Source organism: Mizuhopecten yessoensis, unplaced genomic scaffold (genome assembly GCF_002113885.1).
Source record: "Mizuhopecten yessoensis strain PY_sf001 unplaced genomic scaffold, ASM211388v2 scaffold9847, whole genome shotgun sequence".
NCBI classification, from domain to species: domain Eukaryota; kingdom Metazoa; phylum Mollusca; class Bivalvia; order Pectinida; family Pectinidae; genus Mizuhopecten; species Mizuhopecten yessoensis.
The window spans coordinates 1,177,821-1,195,564 of record NW_018408252.1 but is presented as its reverse complement, the minus strand read 5'-3'; the positions used below and the strand labels follow the sequence as shown (position 1 = coordinate 1,195,564).

General features: G+C 35.7%; 1 protein-coding gene across 1 annotated transcript in view; it reads right to left on the bottom strand.

Annotated features, from left to right (window-relative positions):
* Positions 1–1,680: 1,680 nt before the first annotated feature.
* The window catches only part of LOC110458843 (methylthioribulose-1-phosphate dehydratase-like), a 19,662-nt gene continuing 3,598 nt past the window's right edge, over positions 1,681–17,744 (bottom strand). The window contains exons 2-9 of the mRNA XM_021510797.1: positions 9,156–9,208; positions 8,218–8,312; positions 7,647–7,695; positions 7,138–7,255; positions 5,226–5,348; positions 4,692–4,765; positions 3,168–3,274; positions 1,681–2,751 (exon numbers count right to left, since the gene is read on the bottom strand). Coding sequence (XP_021366472.1) covers positions 2,679–2,751; positions 3,168–3,274; positions 4,692–4,765; positions 5,226–5,348; positions 7,138–7,255; positions 7,647–7,695; positions 8,218–8,312; positions 9,156–9,176 — 660 coding nt within the window. The 5' untranslated portion in view covers positions 9,177–9,208 and the 3' untranslated portion in view covers positions 1,681–2,678. The remainder of the gene's footprint in view (positions 2,752–3,167; positions 3,275–4,691; positions 4,766–5,225; positions 5,349–7,137; positions 7,256–7,646; positions 7,696–8,217; positions 8,313–9,155; positions 9,209–17,744) is intronic.

Genomic DNA, 17,744 nt, shown 5'->3' with positions numbered 1-17,744 from the left:
AACAACTTAGCATATATTATTCACACCAAACTGATAATTCTCGTTCCGAAAATGTGATGTCATTAGTCATGCATTCAGTTTTACATCATAGATTTTTACTATTTGTATTGGTTTTACGTTGTTTACTAATGTTTAGACGTCATATATATAACCTTTCAAGTTTGATAGCTGTTATTGGTTTCTTAGTTATATACAGATTGGACATGTGTGAGTTATCTGGTGATGCGCCGAAATAAAATGTTATTCGACTAAACTCATAACATTCTCGACTGTGTATCCTAATTGATCAGAACTATTCGCAACATTTTGGTGTCCGTTGTCATTATTTCTGTCTGTGCGTCAACCCTGGACAAGAGTATTCGTTTCAAGGTGTCAGACATTTGACCACAGTATAACTGTTGTAAAGTATATCCTTGAATTAGAATATTACTTTCCTAGAGCCTTTCCTTGGTTTAGAATATTCTTCTAATGTTTAACGAAATATAACAGATCACATCCTTTTCTCTCAGTGTCGCCTTCCATTGTCTTATACTTGCTCCACGTTTCTATGTCGTTGAATATGCGGGACCTAGTATATATACATCAAACCAACTTCCGTTTGGTCAACCTGTGCGCTCTTTGCACGACCACCGACGACTTCTTAGTATATCAGGAGTTATATTATGTGATGAAATGCTTCATTATGTTTATTGATGACCTAAACGTCATGAATGACACATATTTTGTAATATTTAAGTGTCGTCGGAGTAAGAATCTTATTTAACATGTCAGATACTAAAAATCGACATTCTTGATGTGTGTAATATTGTTACATGACATACAGTATATGTATATGTGAAACTACTTAATACGGCCTGCTTACTTGTACTCAGATATACTGCACAAATGACATGATTGAATGATATGTTTTTTATCTAACAATAACAAACTCTCCTGCATCAAAATAAGTTTCTGCAGTTCACTGATGTGTGTAAATCTATAAATCATGCATATACTCATGGTTCATTATCAGAATTTTAAAACCAGGGAATTATAATAAGTATTCAAAAGGGCCCAAAGACATAAGATTTATAAAAAGGTGGTACATTGATCCTTAAATGTATCTGTTGAGGTATAGACAAATCCGGTGACCCCTCTGTGTCATATTGGACACGTACCGTAGAACAAGAAGATAAAACACGACCTGGGTAAGAGTACAACACCTCGGGATGTGATATTGAAGCCTAACATAACACCATTAAAATTTCAAAATATGTCATAACACTTGTATGTTATGTAATAGTATTCCGTCTTTGCGTATTGCAGAGTTATCTTCTCTTGAGAGCAGGTATTGATTGTTACGTCATTTGTTTGTGAGAGTAACGTCATCAATTTTTGAGAAAGCGACGTAATTTTCTCACACGAACCAATGACGTACCAATCAATACCTGCTCTCAAGAGAAGATAACTCTGCAATACGCAAAGACGGAATATTAAATGCACAGGAGGGAAAACGCATAAACAAGTACATTGTATAATAATGCTTTAAAATAGCTTACATTTAAAAATTTTAAATTACCTCGTGTATAGAAAATGTATTTTGATCTGATGTCTATTGACTAATGTGATCGTTCATATATTCAGATAACTACATGAACTTTGAAAAAAACCCATAAAATAATAAAACTAAAATTACAAAGCCTATTACATTTGTATCACATTTATTTCTGATGCAATGCCATTTCATTATCTGCATATAGGTAAAAAGAAAATAGAACAATACATGCCAAAATATTTTCATTCAGCGCCAAGTACCGAACAAAGCGTACAAAATGTTACCATTTCGATATCTGTATTACATATTTATACCGTTTCCTGAAATATATCGATGACTATAACAATTTTCTGTGTCACGTATATGAAATGATTAATGATTCAATAATATAATGCTGAGACGACATCATAAATGTGCCGTATACAATAATGATGCTACAGCTGGGACGACTAAAAATGTTAAGCCTTGATGCCTGAATTTCAGACATCAAGAATGACATTCAAAGCAACTTTTTAAAAACAAAATTTACAAAAAACATCTTCATCTTTTGATAAAAGGGGTATTGAAATCAATCCATTTCATATAAAATTCATGAAACTTGCCACAAATTATCACTTTACTTCGCCAAATGCTGGCTTAAATCTCGTTTTATAGATTTCATATGAACGATTCAGTATAAGCATGTTTACTTCTTTTTCATTAAAAGGTTTGGTTCCTATCTGACTGATTACAAAACACGTGTAAACCTTCAAATGCGAAAGATGAAAGAATATTTGGCTTTATATACTACCATAAATTGCCTTGTGAGTTAAATTTCGGGAGAACTCTTTCATAACATGGTAATCACAATTAAAGGGAGGCAACTGCGCATGCTAGTTAATTCCAAAAGGAGATAAAGTGTTGACTAGGTTGGGTGTAAAGCCGCCTTAGTCGGTCTTCCGTGCTTTGGTACCCTTCAGGCGTCCCTCTCTTTGGAACCAAGAACATTGCAATTGATTTCCCAGACATCGTAGGATCTCCTGCGCTCCCCTAATTTGTTTCCCGAATTCTGGAACACTTAAATTAATACCGCGGACTCCGGAACCCCCCAATTGATCTTCCTGACTACGGAACACTTTAGTTGATCCCTCGGACTCCGGAACCCTCAGAGGATTTCTCGGACTCCAGCAGCCCTCAGTTGTAACATTATGTCAAACAGGTAATCGTAAGATTCGCATCTACAAACAAAATTTTTGTGACTTAAACATAATTCATTGTACGAGTATTTTGTTTCTATTGTTCATATTACAATTTATTTGAGATTGTACCAAATTAGAATCAGAGTGTCTCGTCATTCAGATGTTCACTTACACTATACACCATATATATTTCTACTCGTTTATACAATACTATAGTCTGTGGTTTTCTGCGTTTACCATTTTCCTGCATATCTATTCAGTTTCTACGAATTGGCTGTTTTATAACTTACTAAGATAATTTTCTTCTCGCACGGGGATTTCGTTTAATGTTATTCAGTCATCTTCTTTTGTCGATCAGATGTTAAAATATTAAACCGAAGTTATAATAAAATCCAAGATCATTTAAAATTAAAAGAATATAGAAGATAAAAAGGGTTTTTGCTGTTATATCATACATTAGTTTCGTTTGTTCCCACGTTTGTCCCCAAGCATAGATCCCGTGACCGCGGACTAGGACTGCGCATGTGTCTGGGTAGTCATTCATAGCTTTCACCATTCCATCCTGTTAGTAAAACAACGATATCTTTACTCAGCTAAGTAAAACGTGACACCACATACATAGTGTGATAATAATCGTGATTCTGCATATGTCAGTTATCAATCTTACAACAGCGAAAAATTATTAAACGATGATATTATCATTGTGACTTTTGAGGTGGTTAAAATGTATATTTGCAAATGAACAGTGTATCTGTTTTATTATAGAGTAAGATCGATGTATTTCCAACGAGGATGTTGGAGCTACTTAAGAACATTAGTTAAATATGTATTAAAATATCATATTTTTCAACGAAGTCATATCCACCATGGGGTATCCCCAAAACTGCTGCTTATAAAGCAGAGAAGTTGTCCCCACCTACTGTGGTCTGTTCATGTTGTTACTAATGTTTATAACTTTCTCCGACATTACTGAGAACAATTTCCAAATGTCTAAGTGTCTAATTGCCCACAAACGTAAACTATGTTTGTCTGAATAAAGAGGAAATGACATTTCTTTTTAACGGAAAAATAATATTTCGCTGCTTTTATGTGTTAGGACTCTCTAACTAAACTTCAGCAGATATATATTGGGAAAAGTGATAAAAAGAACACCCGAAACATAAAAGAAATATGACCTACACACACTGAATAACAAACTTTCACTAAAAAGCACACGCTTCCCATTTATTACACAATCATAAAGTGTATTCAATTGATTTTTGTTCAATTAAAATGAAACAAAAATATCAATAATGAAACAGCAATATACACAAAAGAAAAAAGATTTGTTCATAGGCACTTGCTTTGGTTTTAGTGATAATATTTCTCCTCGGTTTCTCAGACTTTTTAGTGAATAGACATGACTTAAATTTGAACTAAGTGTTGTTAGCGAACAAAATGGCAGATTGGTCGCAAGGGTATTTTTATAGTGTCTTTTAATAAATTGTTATTTTTGTTGTAAGTAAGAAATGTCATATGTTGCATAGGACATTTGAAGTATCGTTACTTTATTCCATTAAATTGTTAGGCTCCGGAAAGCCATCTGTATGTATATCGATGTCGATACGAGAAAAGAAATGCTGACGTATAAACCTCTTTATTGTCTAAAACATAGCCATGTGCGAAGTGTTTGTTGATTGTATTTGGTGAAGCTGTCTTCTATAGGATTGCTTTTCTGTTAAGGATGAATGGACCCTCGACACAAGGATATTTGGGCGCAAAACGTTTATCCTCCTAAGGTTGATTTATTTCGGCATCCTTAAAAGGGACAAAAAATCAGCTTCCAAAGAAAGATGAAGTCTTAAAACAACAAACGTCGCTATGTGTCCACACTTAAAACAAGATTGGAGTGTTTCAATTTGTTCATTTTTGGTTCGTTTGACAAGAAAATATCGTTATACATTTAGAAATGTTTTATGGGGTAAGCATACAGTACTTACAATAAGTCCATCTTCTGTGTGTGTGTTGTCAATGACAGGAATGACAACATCGTCTGTGAATTTGTGGTATCCTCCTGTGTAGGAGATGAACAGGGATGTAATGAGTGGTTTTTCAAACTAACATTTATTAAAGAAAAGCTTTTGAAATAACATTAATCGAATATTCTCATTCAGCTCCTTTTTTGTTAGATTTCTTTTGAATGATTAAATTGTCATATCTATTTGGAATGACGTAAAGAAATAACTACTTTTTTCTTCTTCCAGTTTTACCAAAATATGTCCATTGTATCATATGAAAGTCACACACCCATTTTAAATACAGTTAATCAATGTAAACTGGTGTGTTGAAAACATGTTTTGACATCATTCATTTTCTGGCAAGGATTTATAACCGAATCATCTGCATGATTGAATAAACTACTCCTCATTTATGGAGATAACATATTATTCACATTCAACCTTATCTAATATTAATGAAAAAAAGGTCTTTCAGCTGCAACCGACGGACAAATATATGTAAACTATCCAACTAACCTGTTGACCATTTACGAATTCCTTTGATCATTTGAAGGTTGGAGAGATGAACGGTGTTTTCTTTAGTTAGTAATGTTGCGAGAACTGCTGACTTCGAATGTAAATGGAAAACTGCTCCTGGAGCTGTTAAAAAGAATATATAATAATAATTTTGGTGTTACCGATACATCCTATAGACCTTATCAGAAACGCTGTAATACATATTAAGCAATTAAGTAAATGAAAAAGGAAATCAAAACAAATATTACTGCTATGATAACCAAATTTTACTTGATGTACAACGTCGACGCACATGTACAACATATACTACCCCAATACACAAGGACAAACTATATCATGTCAACTCACGCTAACAAAATATACCACAGCTTCAACAGACAGGACAAGCATACCACAGATTCGATACAATATACAGGGACAAAATATGCCACTCAGTCGAAACATAAAAGACAAGTCAAGATATAAAGACCCCAAAAACCGAATGGACACAAAAACAAAATATATCATCATCCCTGACAGAAACCGGATCGTCTCAGATACCTATCATAGTATGTTCAGATATTTTATATTTAAAAGTTAGGTTATGATGGCGACCATGAAATATCTTGCCCTTTCCCGTATAAAGACATGGCTAAATAGTTTATTGGCCAACACGACTTTGTTTTTATCTAGAGAAGTCTGTTACATTCATTGCTCCTTGGTATGGCTTTAAGTTGAAATTGCATGTTATGAACAATCAACGAACTAAACCAAAATAGTTTGTTTCAAGCTGAAAAAGTAATTGAGTACTAACAGCAGTATACATTATCAAACGTTTTATAGAGGCAAAACTAGATGTGTTTTCTCCGATATGTATACCAAAACTAGTTTAAGTGTTTATCCTCATACTTACATGTAGCTCTATTAAAAAAAAATCTATAACCTTTTTGCAAAATAAGAAGTTGTTCCAACATAAATTATACCTACCTACGTCAATTTTACTTATTTATTTAACCTTAAGCAAAAGCAACTGAAAATAAAAATGTTTGCCTTAAAACGAGGAGTGAACCATTTTTTATCGGGTAAGTAATATATGTTTGATATCTTATTATAATACACGTCTACAATGCCACTATGTACATGACATTGAATACATAATGTATATCTGTAGACGCATGATCATGATATTAAACTTACTCTTGAGTGTATTAATATTATATGGAACATGCCCAATGACATACCGTTGGTGTGCTATAATCATTAAAACATACCAGTTAGTGTACATATTTATAACCCAGATATAAATAGTCTAATGATTGTACTAACGGGACACATTTTTAATGCCTTTCAAGCTGATATTTGTCTTTTATCTTTTAGTTGTTTATGTCTTTTCCTTTTACGTGTTTTATCTACCTTTTATTGGCCCTTAAGACCTCTTCCGTGTTGATTGGCCGTTAATAACTCAATAAACAAATAACCTAACACTGGCAATAACTCACTTTTCTCCTTAGTGTTAAACATTTACCCAAATTGGGAAGGTATTGGGTTCTGTCCCCTATCTGGGACGTACCAAAGTCCTTAAAACGATAACTGTTATTCCATGCTAAACATTCAGTACTTGGGTTAATCTCAATAACTAATTTATTTGTTGTCAGTATAATGCTGGCGGGTAAATTTCCGTGCTTGGTGTCTGCGGCATGGTATTTCATTGAGGTATAATAAATCAACATATCGCCTTCGGCAGACATACACACATGCACGCAAATATATCACTTAAATTACCGTAGGTATAAATAAGACGCTAAACCCTATAAAAATCCAAATGATCATACTTTACTATGATATTAATCATACACTGTACCAGTAAGATGTATTGTTACGACATTAAACATACCCGTATGTCGTAACTATAAACATGCATTGTCGTAATCACCTTTGAGTCTATATATATTCAAAAAGACAGGGGAACACTGTGATTTCCTCAGGCCCTTGGTAGTCTGTGGAACGGATATGTCCTCTCCGTCGACCGTCTGGACAAACAGGTCTTCGGGCTATAATTATAACGGTAATCATTAACATGATCTATTTCTACATATGTATTAAACTTGATATACACAATGATTAGAATACTATGAATTCTATTTTATTAATAATACAAGCTGATAGATATGTAGGAATTAAAGGATGGTCCAGCGAAACTAGAACTAATATTGCGTACATGATCCGCTTTATTCATTCTTCTAGTAATAGTTCTCGTTTTTACCCCTTCACAGGACCGACCAACCGGAGTAAGCATATCTGCACAAAATCTATCCTTTTTGTATATTGAGTTGCCTCCTGTGCATGAGGCGGTTTGTCCTGCTGATAAGATCAATATAAGTTTCATTTAGCTTGAAATGTGTACCCCATAAAGTTTTTAATCTTCTGATTTCAATTTCTCACCTGAATACGTTCCTTTTGAACCCCCGAAGGTGTTATATAAACTTCCTGTCTGTAACCGCAAATACAATCAGTTAAACGTTGTCATACCTGCTTTAGTACATAGAATTAGCATAACGATTCATACAAGCTGAATATTTGATGAAAGGGACAACATCATGATATATTTTTGTCAATGATAAAAGCTTATTGGTAGACAATTGCAGTCGATCTTAAATTGGGATATTTATTTTGTTGGAGTTTATTTGATCATTTTACAATTCTATATCACTTTTGTCATTAATTGCAAAAATGAAGTATGTGTTACGGTATACGTGGTAACGTTTAAGATTATTTGTAATTCAGTACTGTCTACCAGATAATTTCCGCAACACTTCAACATTCGCCTTCGTAATGACAGCAAATGATTCATTCGAGCAAACATTAGAAAACAATATAACAAACATAGTAATTAAATTTGAAAAGCGAATTTAACACTAAGCTGTCACAGATCTACCAACGAACGTACAGCGCAAGTTTGACTAGCGGAAAGTCCGCATAAAATATAACATTTGACAAACGAATATTGAGGTACCCATATTTAATGCTGAGACTACCACCGGAACCCGGCATCCATCCTTGGCTGTAGTAGAGGCGACATAATTCTGGGATGATGTTCCTTGGATGATCCTGTATATTAGATAGACTTTCAATGAAAAATGTCGTACAGTAAGTAATGTTTCATTATCTATCACAAAAAAAAATCGTTGTTTTATTCATTTGCAGTTTGATCCATTGAATGTATATTGTTTGGATGAAAAATGCAATATATACATTTCACGTTCTAGTAAAGGATATTATCACATAACTGACCCATGTAACTACATTTTATGTCATACGGCCATGTCATAAATATGGTACTACACATGTAGTAATACATAAAGGTGCTGCGATTGGTCAAACCTTGGAAAGTTACTCTTTTGCCACTACAGGTACTACTTTTATTTAACTGCAGTTTTTTTTCTGACAAATTTTTATGTTTTTGCTATTAAATGAATTTAAAATGCTTGTTTTCTCAATATGATTTTCATTACATTCAAAACTGTTCATTATTGAAAGAAAACACTCTGCAATACGCGAAACGACAATACTACGATCGGAGTACTTTGGTTTTGAGTCAGCTGATAACAAATAATTGTGTTTGAAGGTTTTTTTTCAAATTATGAAAGTTATGAGATAAATAGAATCTTACAGTCGTGTCAGTAACATACTGAATTTATTAAACTCGTTAAATAAATTGATATGACACGAGCTTATAGGCTTGTGTCATATCAAATTATTGAGCTCGTTTAATAAATTCAATATGACATGGGCACTCGTGCAAGATCCTCTCTATAAGATATCGATATAAAGGATTGTCCATTTACTGATGTAACTAGCTAATATCATATATACTTATAATTTAAAGGTAACTTAGAGGAAATATGATAAACAATAAAACATCTGGCTGTAAAGGAAATGTTTGCTACTCACGCTAGGGAAATCAGGATTCATCGTCTAGCGTTCCCGTGAATACTGATATCAAGCTGTAATGGAAAGTATTGACAATTAGATATGCGTCGGCGGGGCATTGTTAGACCGCACGGCTGGGCCGACGGTGTATGCATATTATTTTTGGACATTTATGTGGTCACACAAATGTTGTATGCACGCATTGTTTCGACACAGTACATCAGAATTACGACTAGACGTAAATTAGCTTAGTACAAACCAGTATTTATAGACCCAGTATACCCATTCAATGGCGACTTCTGCTTGCATTTCTACAATACAAAGAGTATATCCCAGATGTTATTTTTAATTGCTACGCTTTCCACTTAAGTAATTAATCACAATAGATATGAATAGCTTTGATGAAAATATATCTACTGGAATTTGAATAAATGTATGCATAACAGGAATGCAGATCAACCCTTCGATAATGCAAACCCCACACTTTATAACGCATATCATGCGTGTGAATAAACAAACTCTGAAACAATATCGTGTTTAGATTACGCTTCATATTATGATGAACCATACATTACATTTGCACTTATATAAATATGTTTTAAGCCCAAGACGTACAACGCACCTTTGAAAAACACCAACCGTAAAAGTTAGCCTAAAACGATCTAAGTACTAGAAAAGTAGAGCCTTGTTATAATACATGTACGAGCCTCGTCTGTCAATCACCCTTTATATAATCACAGACGAGAATAGTACCTGTGGTCATCGCAAAACTTCGATGATCTAGTCATCTCCAAGTTCAGGAGATAATCCAGCCAGAATCTCCTTCATGTCACGTAGATAATCATGCAATCTTCATACCAAATAGATAAAATATCACATTAATATTCTTGTCCAGTAGATAACCCAGACAAGTTTGATCCCAGCCACTGTTTCCAGTATATAATCACGTTATATTCCTGCCCAATAGATAATCCTGTCATCTTTGCTTCCACCAGATAATCCAGTCACCTTCGTGTTCAGTAGATGATGTGCCACCTCTTCTTCCTGTGGATAATCCTGTCACCTTCGTGTCCAGTAGATATTGTGCCACCTCTTCTTCCTATGGATAATCCTGTCACTTTCGTGTCCAGTAGATATTGTGCCATCTCTTCTTCCTGTGGATAATCCTGTCACCTTCGTGTCCAGTAGATATTGTGCCACCTCCTCTTCCTGTGGATAATCCAGTCACATTCGTTTTCAGTAGATGATGTGCCACCTCTTCTTCCTGTGGATAATACTGTCACCTTCGTGTCCAGTAGATATTGTGCCATCTCTTCTTCCTGTGGATAATCCAGTCACCTTCGTGTTCAGTAGATGATGTTCCACCTCTTCTTCCTGTGGATAATCCTGTCACCTTCGTGTCCAGTAGAAATTGTGCCACCTCTTCTTCCTATGGATAATCCTGTCCCTTTCGTGTCCAGTAGATATTGTGCCATCTCTTCTTCCTGTGGATAATCCTGTCACCTTCGTGTCCAGTAGATATTGTGCCATCTCTTCTTCCTGTGGATAATCCAGTCACCTTCGTGTTCAGTAGATGATGTGCCTCCTCTTCTTCCTGTGGATAATCCTGTCCCCTTCGTGTACAGTAGATATTGTGCCACCTCCTCTTCCTGTGGATAATCCAGTCACATTCGTGTTCAGTAGATGATGTGCCACCTCTTCTTCCTGTGGATAATCCTGTCACTTTCGTGTCCAGTCGATATTGTGCCACCTCTTCTTCCTATGGACAATCCTGTCACTTTCGTGTCCAGTAGATATTGTGCCATCTCTTCTTCCTGTGGATAATCCTGTCACCTTCGTGTACAGTAGATATTGTGCCTCCTCTTCTTCCTGTGGATAATCTTGTCACTTTCGTGTCCAGTAGATATTGGGCCACCTCTTCTTCCTGTGGATAATCCTATCACCTTCGTGTACAGTAGATATTGTGCCTCCTCTTCTTCCTGTGGATAATCCTGTCACCTTCGTGTACAGTAGATATTGTGCCTCCTCTTCTTCCTGTGGATAATCTTGTCACTTTCGTGTCCAGTAGATATTGGGCCACCTCTTCTTCCTGTGGATAATCCTATCACCTTCGTGTACAGTAGATATTGTGCCTCCTCTTCTTCCTGTGGATAATCCTGTCCCCTTCGTGTCCAGTAGATATTGTGCCACCTCTTCTTCCTTTGGATAACCAAGTCACCTTCGTGTCCAGTAGATAATGTGCCACCTCTTCTTCCTGTGGATAATCCTATCACCTTCGTGTACAGTAGATATTGTGCCTCCTCTTCTTCCTGTGGATAATCTTGTCACTTTCGTGTCCAGTAGATATTGTACCACCTCTTCTTCCTATGGACAGTCCTGTCACTTTCGTGTCCAGTAGATATTGTGCCATCTCTTCTTCCTGTGGATAATCCTGTCGCCTTCGTGTCCAGTAGATATTGTGCCACCTCCTCTTCCTGTGGATAATCCAGTCACATTCGTGTTCAGTAGATGATGTGCCGCCTCTTCTTCCTGTGGATAATCCTGTCACCTTCGTGTACAGTAGATATTGTGCCTCCTCTTCTTCCTGTGGATAATCCTGTCACCTTCGTGTACAGTAGATATTGTGCCTCCTCTTCTTCCTGTGGATAATCCTGTCCCCTTCGTGTACAGTAGATATTGTGCCACCTCCTCTTCCTGTGGATAATCCTGTCACATTCGTGTCCAGTAGATATTGTGCCACCCCTTCTTCCTATGGACAGTCCTGTCACTTTCGTGTCCAGTAGATATTGTGCCATCTCTTCTTCCTGTGGATAATCCTGTCGCCTTCGTGTCCAGTAGATATTGTGCCACCTCCTCTTCCTGTGGATAATCCTGTCACTTTCATGTCCAGTCGATATTGTGCCACCTCTTCTTCCTATGGACAGTCCTGTCACTTTCGTGTCCAGTAGATAATGTGCCACCTCTTCTTCCTGTGGATAATCCAGTCACATTCGTGTCCCGTAGATATTGTGCCACCTCTTCTTCCTTTGGATAACCAAGTCACCTTCGTGTCCAGTAGATAATGTGCCACCTCTTCTTACAGTGGATAATCCAGTCACATTCGTGTCCAGTAGATATTGTGCCACCTCTTCTTCCTTTGGATAACCAAGTCACATTCGTGTCCAGTAGATTATGTGCCACCTCTTCTCCCTGTGGATAATACTACCAGCTTCGTGTCCAATAGATATTGTGCCACCTCTTCTTCCTGTGGATAATCCTGTCACCTTCGTGTCCAGTAGATATTGTGCCACCTCTTCTTCCTGTGGATAACAAAGTCACATTCGAGTCGAGTAGATGATGTGCCACCTCTTCTCCCTGTGGATAATCCTGCCACCTTCGTGTCCAGTAGATATTGTGCCACCTCTTCTTCCACCAGATAATCCAGTCACATTCGTGTCCAGTAGATATTGTGCCACCTCTTCTCCCTGTGGATAATCCTGCCACCTTCGTGTCCAGTAGATATTGTGCCACCTCTTCTTCCTGTGGATAACAAAGTCACATTCGTGTCCAGTAGATATTTTGCCAGCTCTTCTTCCTGTGGATAACAAAGTCACATTTGTGTCCAGTAGATGATGTGCCACCTCTTTTTCCAGTAGATAATCCTGTCACCTTCGTGTACAGTAGATATTGTGCCTCCTCTTCTTCCTGTGGATAATCCTGTCACCTTCGTGTCCAGTAGATATTGTGCCACCTCTTCTTCCTGTGGATAATCCTGTCACATTCGTGTCCAGTAGATATTGTGCCACCTTTTCTTCCTGTGGATAATCCTGCCACCTTCGTGTCCAGTAGATATTGTGCCACCTCTTCTTCCTGTGGATAATCCTGTCACCTTCGTGTCCAGGAGATATTGTGCCACTTCTTCTTCCTGTGGGTAATCCTGTCACCTTCGTGTCCAGTAGATATTGTGCCTCCTCTTCTTCCTGTGGATAATCCTGTCACCTTCGTGTCCAGGAGATATTGTGCCACTTCTTCTTCCTGTGGGTAATCCTGTCACCTTCGTGTCCAGTAGATATTGTGCCTCCTCTTCTTCCTGTGGATAATCCTGTCACCTTCCTGTCCAGTAGATATTGTGCCACCTCTTCTTCCTGTGTATAATCCTGTCACATTCGTGTCCAGTAGATATTGTGCCATCTCTTCTTCCTGTGGATAATCCTGTCAAATTCGTGTCCAGTAGATGATGTGCCACCTCTTCTTCCTGTGGATAATCCAGTCACATTCGTGTCCAGTAGATATTGTGCCACCTCTTCTTCCTGTGGATAACCAAGTCACATTCGTGTCCAGTAGATAATTTGCCACCTCTTTTTCCTGTAGATAACCAAGTCACATTCGTGTACAGTAGCTATTGTGCCACCTCGAGCTCTTCTTCCTATGGATAACCAAGTCACCTTTGTTTCCACTAGATATTCCAGTGCCTTCGTGTCAAGTCACTTTCATGTCTGGTATATAATCCAGTTACTTTTATCATAGACTTGCTCTATCTCGCTGCAGAGCGACTTATGGCGGCCCACTGCAGAATCGATTTTTTGTCAGTAGATAATCTATGCACTTCAACCCCAATGTATAATCCAGTCTTTTGCTCTCGGTAGATTATATACAGTGTTACTAGTAGAAAAACATGTCAAATCGATGTTCGTTAAAGTGATTCATGCATTTTGGTTCCAAGTAAAGTATCCAGTCATCTCTGAACTCGATAAATAATACAGACACTTTCATTTTCGGTGCATAATTCATGCACTTTTGCTGTAATATCTAGTCCAGACACCTGCGTAGATAATACCGTCGTCTTCTTTCTCATTCAATAATCTACTAGTCAACTTGTTCTTAGTAAATTATACAGCCAGCTTCACTCCCAGTAGAAGCACCTTCCGGCATTTGCGTTCCTTGTGGAAAACTGTGTAACCTTCGTTCTCAGTAGGTAGTTGAGCCACATTTTATTCACCATATCCAAAAGATATCTATTTTCGATCGTTTTCGGTAACACTTCTCTAGTGCACACTACACTGGAGGCATGTGTATAAATTATAAAATAGCTCGGACTTAAAATGTGTGTCACCGCGTAAACACACAGCACAGTATGTCGCTAGGTGGTATTGCATAATGTGGTGATTTTTGCGTTGACATAGCATTGCGTTGTATCTAATACAATGATTAAACAATTAACGAAAAACTTATTCTCACTTAGAAGTGTTTACCTTATTCTGTTTATAACAAATCCAGTAAAATGAAACATAATTCTGAGAATCTTAATGACAAACAAACGTGGAATCCTAACTAGTTGTAAAATGTGCTTACGATAACTTCCCACTATCATCTGTAAATAAATACAATGCCTTTACAATCTTCCCATTTAGCTGTCACGATCCCAGGTAGATGAGTTTGTTTACGTTAACACTCGTATGTGCAGCACGTAGATGCATAGCGCATGTGTAGCGATAGATTACACGTAGAACATGTGTGTATATATTGATTACATCATGTCAGCATGTTTGTATTCCGATGTTTATATCAATATCGTTAGATAAAAATGTTGTGTATAATGTATATAGTTCATAATAGTTCGATTCAATAAGTACTATATGTGCATAAGTATCCGTATACAAGGTCACAGTAAATTACAGGTTATAGTTTGTATTGCCGGTGTTCGGTGTGAAAGTCCGCATTGTAAAACATATCTACCGTACCTTACACCGGTGAAGAAAATGCTAGTGCTGTTATATATTGGAACTTTGTGTTATTATCCGGGTTCTCATTTCATTGGATGATCTTAATTTCCACTAACTTTATTTCCTATAGGATTACATTCTGTCAAAATACTCGGACACACGTAAAGCTCTGGAGTTGTACTGATAGCTTTGGCCGAGTATAGCTCACTCTGTTTTATTTTTATTTATGTGTGTTTGTCATTTCCCCTGACCATTTTTCTGAGCTACATGTATGGTAGTGTATTTGTGCTGTGTGTTGTCCTAGGAACAGCGTTGGAGGATTGACCCTCTGTGTAGCGTGTCAGTGATATAGTTAATTTAGGGTAGTTCATTGTCATTTCATTTCAACAAATTTTATTCATGATGTTGTATGAATTGGATCGAACAACAGGCTATGCCTATATCAGTTCTCTCCTGCATGCATTTGTATAAATCAGTATATAAATATATTATAATTTATCAGTGAAATGAAAAATTGAAAAAGTGCAAGTCATATGGTATAGGGGAGATAACTCTAACTGCTTATGAAAGGTCACAAGTCAAGCTGTGCTACTTCTTGACCTCACCAGAGTATTGAGTGGGTTTTTGACATATTCCTTGACTAGATTCTCCCTGGGAGTTCAAAATCCACACAGAGTGACTCATAGATACATATAGTTGAATATTAGGCTTGTATAATTTAATATCATGAATAATCTTTGTCAATATTGTAAGGTATATTAATATTCACATTATAATACGTTGAGAGTATAATTATACAACTGCTTGTTATTAATTACAAAATACAAGTCCATGTTGATTTAAGTGGTGAGTATATCATATTCACAATGTGTTTATAGTAAGTGCTTAATGATATTTATAACCATAAGCATGTTTGCTATTGGCATGGGGGTCACCCTAATGAGTGTCCTCCGAGTAATGAGTGTCCTCAGAGTGTCCTCGGAGGTTTTTGCGCGCCCGCGAGTTCGTTATAAGATTTATTTCACTTATTTCTTCTGATTCCTAAATATTGTTCATATATCTAGGTGTGTGCAAAATATCTGGTTGATCATAACAGTAGAAAGTACCGAAACACGTCAATAAATACTATTTTCAAGAGGGTGGATTGAGTGTCCACGGAGGAATGAGTGTCCACGGAGGTTTTCGCGCGCCCGAGAATTCGTTAATCAATATTTTTTACTTCTGTTTTCGGATTCATAAAGATTTTCCATTTACCAAACTGTGTGCAAAATATCAGGTCGATCATAACAGTAGAATGTACCGAAATATAAGAAATATTCTGATAAAAATATGCGAACTATTTCACAACAGGCATTACTTAAGGGAAGTAACTCGTACGGACCTAACTGTAGAACTATTAGTATTAGCCACGGGCTTTGCGACGAGGACGCAGTTCTACATAAGAGCCCATTTTAATTTATTTTATGATTTAATTTTTAACTAATTGCCATTTATTTCAATCAATTACATTATGTTTTCAATATTTTTGTATGTATTATTTCTGTCTCTAATTTTATGTTCTAATATATATATTAAAATCGTAATTTTTGTTTAATTAGTTTGTTGTACATAATTAATAATAACGGTTAACATAAACATAAAATTTGATCCCAGTTAATTTTATATAAAATGATAATCATTTCATCAAATTGAATTCTCAATTTACAAACAATTGAAATTGTTAATTGTTTAAAAAATAACGTTATACATATTACTGAACTATTTGTTAATCCATTGATTAAGTTATAAAGTACATATCATAATATGTAATTAATAATGAAAGATTATTTTGAAATCGAAAGATTGAAAACAATAATTATCTGGATTTATTTATTTCATATAATACAGTAGTGATGCACAGAGTAGGAGATTCCAGCTTTTTGGTAATTAACTGTTTATATTTGTGTTTTGTTTTTGAATTTATAGGTGTTTATTGTCACAATATTCACAAGCTGCATTTTTAGCACCATTGCAGTTTTTGCACAAATACCGCAGGGATACATATTGGGCATGATAAGGAAAAACGACAGAGAAAATAAACAAGTTAAATATATCACTAGCTAATAAAGAAACCTTATATCAAATATATTACTTGTTAACAAAGAAACCTTATATCAAATATATTACTTGTTAACAAAGAAACCTTATATCAAATATATTACTAGCTAACAAAAAAACTACTTATATCGACCGATAAACGACGGAGTTACAAAGAAACTTTATATCAAATATATTACTAGCTAACAAAAAAAACACTTATATCGACCGATACACGACGGAGTTAAATATATCAATAGCTAACAAAGAAACCTTATATCAAATATATTACTTGTTAACAAAGAAACCTTATATCAAATATATACTAGCTAACAATAAAAACTGATATCGACCGATACACGACGGAGTTAAATATATTACTAGCTAACAAAGAAACCTTATACCAAATATATTACTAGTTAACAAAGAAACTTTATATCAAATATATTACCAGCTAACAAAAAGACCCTTATATTGACCGATAAACGACGGAGTTAAATATATTACTGGCTAACAAAGAAACCTTACATCAAATATATTACTAGTTAACAAAGAAACCTTATATCAAATGTATTACTAGCTAACAAAGTAACCTTGTATCAAATATATAAATGAGTTAAATATTAATATATATATATACACACACACACAATTTATAGTTAAGCGACTATTATGATCACATAAAGACTGATATATTTCAATAATCTGTTTACAACGTAGCGACTATTGATAAGAAGTAAATTCTGATACTTATACTCATACAAGCACTAAAACCCTGAAATACAACAATAGGTTATTTTCTGTACAATCGAAACTGTAATCAAATACTTAC